The sequence below is a fragment of the Tauraco erythrolophus genome, chromosome 12 (assembly GCF_009769465.1).
Source record: "Tauraco erythrolophus isolate bTauEry1 chromosome 12, bTauEry1.pri, whole genome shotgun sequence".
NCBI classification, from domain to species: Eukaryota; Metazoa; Chordata; class Aves; order Musophagiformes; family Musophagidae; genus Tauraco; species Tauraco erythrolophus.
Window position 1 is genome coordinate 11,980,638 of NC_141476.1, and position 6,000 is coordinate 11,986,637.

Genomic DNA, 6,000 nt, shown 5'->3' on the forward strand with positions numbered 1-6,000 from the left:
TGCTGCTGAAGAGACGTAAGAAGCAACAGCTGGATGCTGCAGTCAGACAGAACCAGAACAGAAATCAGGCTGCATTTTGAGATGGAGGGTTTTTCCTTCTTTCTTATAGGAGAAGGTGATTCAGTGCTGGAACAATCTCAAAACAACAGGAAGCTGAGCACTCCCCGTCCCGCTGGCTGCCTCGGTGCAAGGTCTGCTTTTGTCCCCCTCGGTCACCTCCAGCACGCCCAAATCACTGGACTTGATACAGGAAGGATGGGGAAAGAACTGAACAGCCCCACTCTGATGCAAGGGTCTCTTGGGATCAGACAAAATGATCTCACCCTCCCGCAGGCTCCCAAAGGTGCCTCTTCCTCCAAACACTTCTGGGATTGTCCCCTGGACTGCAAGGGGACTTTTTCTCAAATAACACTGGTCAGAGGCGGAAGCCTTGAGAGGAGGAAGCCTTGAGAGGAGGAAGGTTATGTAAAACGCTTCGTATAGCACCCAATTGCCTCTCATTAGGAAATACGTTCTTTTGGGACAGAGGCGCTGATATGAACTGCTTCGGAGACCGCAAGTTCGTGAACACATCCCTCTGTTCCCTCACTGACAGCATGGAAACCACCAGCTCTCTGGATGTCAGCACAATTTGCCTACTCACGGTTTCCCCAAAAGACCTACCATTGGGGTGGTCCCACAACACTTTTAATTCAGGTCTGCAGAAACGGCAGATGCGGATGAACGCAGGGCCTTACCACCTGCCACTCACCTCCCTCTGCCTCTGTCAGATGTTCTCCCTTCTCTCCACCCCCACATCTGCACTAGTCACCCTCAGCTCCCCCACTGTTGGTAAAATCAGCGTCATTCCCCTGAGAACAGCAGTGACCAAGGCTTTGCTGTAGACACGGATCAGCAGCCTCCACCATTTACCGCTGTGCCAGTCTAGACATGCTACAACCAGAGTTAAATGAAACAACGGTCTGAGAGCCCCACTGCTTATTTCCACCTTCTCTACGCAGAAAACGTATGATGTGCAGAAGTCAGCATAGCCACCACTAACCACATGCCATCCCTGGAGGAGACAGTAGAGGAAGGGCACCTCAGAAGATGGATGACAATCATGCCGAGGGCAAGCAGGACCTCCTGGATGGCTGTGGGTTGACACCAGTACAGCCAAGTCCTCCTGATGGACGGCGTCACTCCCAGCACCAAGCTGAGATGGCGTGAGGTTTGCCCAGGAGCTGAGCGCACCTGCCCACACCACCAGTTCAGATGCAGGAGGGCCTGGAGATGCTGAAAGATGTCTGCTCCAGCCACGCCCCGTAACTACCCACTGCAGCAGTCTTTGCAAACTCCACCTGCCAGTGTGCTCAGCACCACTTTAATACCTTCCTGCCATGCAGATATTCTGACCCTGGACACCTCTGAGTCTGGAGTGACACAGGTGAAGGCCAACAGGACAGGCAGGTCATCACTGTCCCCAAGTGAGCAGGGGACAGTCCATGTGCTGCAGCTGCACCCCACGGCCAGGGACAAGGACTACAGCCCCCGTGGCCGCTCACTGGTGCAGCCAGAGGCAAGGAAAGCCAAAGCAAAGCTGTTGGGGATATGAAGTCAACGCATGCTCAAACCCTGGGGAGCACTGAGACTTGTCACCTCTCCTGATCACCAGCGAGGCTGGCAAACATCCCGAGCCCCCTGCTCCCTTCAGGAGGTACAACAGGGGATCCTGCCGCCGACTTCGGCGCAAACGAATTCAGCCCAGCACCAGAATAACCAACTCAGCGGCATTCAGGAGCAGAGTTATTTCGGCACAGGCTGGTGCGTGGGTGTTCCTCGGGCGGAATAAGAAAAGCCTTATTTCAGCACAGCCACGGAGTTCGGTGCAAACTGCTCCAGTGCACGACTGCCTGGATGGAGTGAAAAGTGGGAAATGCAAACAGAGGAGTTAATTCCTGCTCTCCGAGATGAGTGAGCCCTCAGCACTCTCAAACTTAAAGTCTTCCCATGTTGTATTCCTTGTCCTGGTCACACGATGGTTTGATCTCTATGTGCTGTTCGTGAGGATTCATTCAGCACATTACACGGCCTGGACCGTGAGTAGCCCAGGAGAGGCGACCTGCTGAATCCTGCTACACATGGAGAAAAAGATCTGACTGCTCCACAGGAAACTCATAGCATGGCTGCTTTTTCTAGCATTTTTCTTCATTATTATATAGAAACTAAATGACACCAGACAACTAGACCGCCAAATAACCTCAAGGCAATCATCACTTTAAAGATGACATTTTTGTCTGCAGATTGTTTACCTATTATTGTAACTCGTAACTTCTAAAATTCCAGTAATTGGCCTCACTTTGCTTTCCCTTGGGATAAAAAAAAAAAAAAAAAAGCAGCAATGTTTAGCTTGCTGCTTTTCTGTATTTGGTAATGACCTTTCCTCTGCTAGCCTGAGTTTTTCCACAGAACTGAAGATGAAAGGAAAAACTGTAAACTGAAAGGGAAAGAAATGGCACAAAAATGAAGGCTGGACCCAGAGAGACAACTCTATGGCCAGAAAATCACCAAATTTTAGAGAACACGAATATCAATTTAATTCACCTCTTTTGTGAACCTGAAGGGTCAAATCTGCAGAGGGTGCTCACCCTCGCAAATGAGCTTCCACTGAATTACAAACACCGCTGTTTTCCACCAGGTCAGGATCCTGACCCTAGACCTATCACCATCTACAAGACCTTTCAAAAAAATCACACCAGCCCCATATGAAGGCAACAGATCTGCACCCTTTAAGGGTGTTGCATTTCCCCATTTCACCTGGCCAGCACCTCCCCAGGGAGCGTTCCAGACCTGAAATCCCCCAAACCCCTCGTGAGATGCCATCACCATTACCGTCACCTGGTTTGCTCTGACCTGACAAGAACTCTGTGTGAAACTATGTTGAGATCATGCAAGGGATTAAAGTCAAGCAAGCACGGAAAGTTCTTGCTGACTCAGACACGCAGAAGTCTCCTTTTGAAAACCAGAGTCCTGAAAAGGGCCACATTTTCCAGACAAATACTAGAAAGTGAATCCAATGTAAAAAGCAATCCTCTCTCTGTTAAGAGCCCCGGAGATGAGAGCCGATTCAGTGCTGCACCTTTTACTGAACAGTCCCAATACTAAAATAAGATGCATATATTGTTTCTTTTTAAAAAAAAAGTTAATAAGGAATACAATACTGATTGTGGTCTTCTGGGATTATGAGATTCTTTGACCAACTTCACGTGCTCTTCTAGAAATAACAAATGGTTGCTGAAACCTAACTCCTCTTCAATCTTACTCAGCCAACAAGTCAAGCCTTTTTTTATTTTTAGGAAAAAACACATTAAAGTGATGGAGCAGCCCCTATAAAAGGAAAATCGCATTTCATTTAGTCCACACTGATAAAAATCCACTAACATTTCAGTCAAATCAGTCTTCTGAATTTTAAGATATAACTTTAAAGGCCCCATTGATGGATTGCTGCTGCAATCAGAAAACATTAGTACATTGTTAAAACTACAGGAATTACCCAGTAATGTCTCTTAGGAAAGAGGAGCTAATTTCCCCAAAAGAGCAGAAAGCAGGCAGGGAAATAAATAACCCCTCCAGCACAAAACTGTTTATATTTCAGTTCTTTTATTACTGAACTGTTTCCCAATGTGGAAGATATTTCTAAGAGCACACACTAAAGAGGTCCCTTGAGCAATCCAAGCAGATTCCCCAGGACTTTTAGTGACCCTGGCTGTGAAACAGGCACTCGTGGAGCAGAGCAGCTCCTCTGTCTGCCCCAACCCAGCACAGCCTCAGAGGGACTGCACGAAGTTGGACACAATTTCATGCCCCGCTTCCACGGCGGGCAGGGACTCCGGACGGGACGGTCACCCAAAAGCAGCTTGCTTTAGATCTGAAACACGAACCTCGCTGCACAACAGCAGCGCCCTGACGCTCAGCCGGTCACACGCCGCGAGCAAACACGACAGCGAAGTTCAGCGGTCTCAGCCGAGAAACGTGCAACCTCCGGGCGAGTTCACCGGCTGACCCGAACTTAAACTCCCCCGCGGGACGGCCCCGCTGGACCACTCCGGCTCTCAGCGACAGCGACGGGATTTCAGGAGCCGGCACGGGGCTGACCGCGATGCCCGCATCCCGCTCCGCACCCCGGCCCCGCGGTCCGCCCCGCGGGCCGCCCGGGCCCGCCGGGGGTCCCGCCGGGCGTGCAGGCGCCCCTGGCCGCGGCGCGGCGGACCCACCTGGGTTGAGGCTGCTCTGGAAGTAGAAGACGACCAGCAGGACCGACCCGAGGCAGGCGGCCAGCGCCAGCCGCGGCGCCCGGCTCCGCCGCATCCTCCGCCGCGGCTCGGCGGCGGCGGCGCAGCGCCCCGCGGCCAGGGCCCGCCGAGCGCCCGCCGGCCCCGCGCCGCCCCGGGCGCCGCTCCGCGCCCCGCCCCGCTCCGCTCCGCGGCCGCGGCCGCCTCGCCTCGCCCCGCCGCCGGCAGGAAGTGACACCGGAGCGGCTCAGCCGCGGGAAGGGGAACTCGGCCCCCCGAGTGCCCCGCGGCGCCAGGGCTGGCGCTCGGCGCCCGGCGGCCGTGGAGCGGCTCGCCCCATCCAGCCGCGCCGAGCGGCGGTGGGAGCAGGACGGGGAGCCGGTGCCGGGGGGGGGTTTCCTCGCCCGGTGCCGCGCCCGCTCCCTGCCAGCGCTCGGGAGCACGCGCTTCCCCACCAAACTCCGTGACGGCTTTAAAACTCCTCGCAGGGCAGCACAGAGTTACTGATGTGCTGGCGGGGCTCGGGAGTTTCCTAGTGACTCTTCTCAGCACGTTCAGTACTTCGTAAGCATCGCAAAGTTTCCTGGCCTTAAAATGTACCTCTTTTTTTTTTTTTTTTTTCCACTAACCCTCTGGCCCTGCGGACTTAGAGCACTAATGCTTCTGACTGATTTTAACTCAAGCAACAAAGTTCTATAGAAAGAGAACATAATTTTCCACTAAATCTCTTGCATGTTTTTGGAAAGCAAGAGCACAAAGCTCTCTTAACATGTCCTCTACCCTCCAGGCTCTGTAATTGCAGGCAAAACAAGCTCTGAGCTTCTATTGCCCCAGTTTTGAAATAGCAGTAATGCTGTTGACCCACCGCTGTAGAACACGCAAGATCTACTCAAAGGCCACTTGCCAAATTAGAAAGTCACTCTGAGAGCTGGATTCCCACTGACAACAGTCAATCACTGCTTCTCTCTTCATCCCCGAAATACTTAGCTTTAAGAAAAAGAGGACCACTCAAGGAGGCATTGCGGAGAATGACAAAGAAAGCCTGGGTGTGTGCACACGCTGGGCTTCATTCTGCCCTCACTTAGGGCACAGTAAACCAGGAGAAGGAATTCATTGCAGTGAAGGAAGCTGGAATGAAATAAGAACCCAAGCAGTGCCTTGCAGGCCCAGCTGAGCTATCCTCATGGAATTACACAGCTCTTTAAAGTCCCTCTAGAGAGGGGCAATAGAAATGAGACCACAGCAGTGACCCTAATACACTTACACCTCCTTGCAAGGACACACCAGTGTCTGCAGTAACCAGGTGGGGAGAAGCTCAGCTCCGGGGCCCTGCACCTGCGGGATGTGTGCGGGGAGGGACTGTAAGCCCTGCCACCGTGGAACGAGGCAAACAGTGCTCGGGGAGAGCTGCTGGCTGCTGGCTGGCAATGGCTCTGCAGCTGCTTTGTTGCAAGAGGTGCAGCAATTTTGGCCACCTTGGCAAGTGTGCATAGAGCTGGGATTTGCCTTACATACAAAGATGGGCCAAGAGATGCCAGGGACAAAGGGATTGGATGAGTCCAGGTGGGGGGGAGGGACCGATGTGTGTGAATACATTTTGGTATCTGCTTACAGGCATTACCCTTCTACTGGGGATGCACTATAAAGCAAGACCTCCCTTTATTTTTCCTTTCTGAAGAGGCTTCCAACAACCACAGAGGGGAATAAAGACATAGGGGTTTTGTCAGCA

General features: G+C 52.6%; 1 protein-coding gene across 1 annotated transcript in view; it reads right to left on the reverse strand.

Annotated features, from left to right (window-relative positions):
• The window catches only part of CHST13 (carbohydrate sulfotransferase 13), a 30,734-nt gene extending 26,387 nt beyond the window's left edge, over positions 1–4,347 (reverse strand). The window contains exon 1 of the mRNA XM_086619080.1: positions 4,254–4,347. Coding sequence (XP_086475206.1) covers positions 4,254–4,347 — 94 coding nt within the window. The remainder of the gene's footprint in view (positions 1–4,253) is intronic.
• Positions 4,348–6,000: the final 1,653 nt, after the last annotated feature.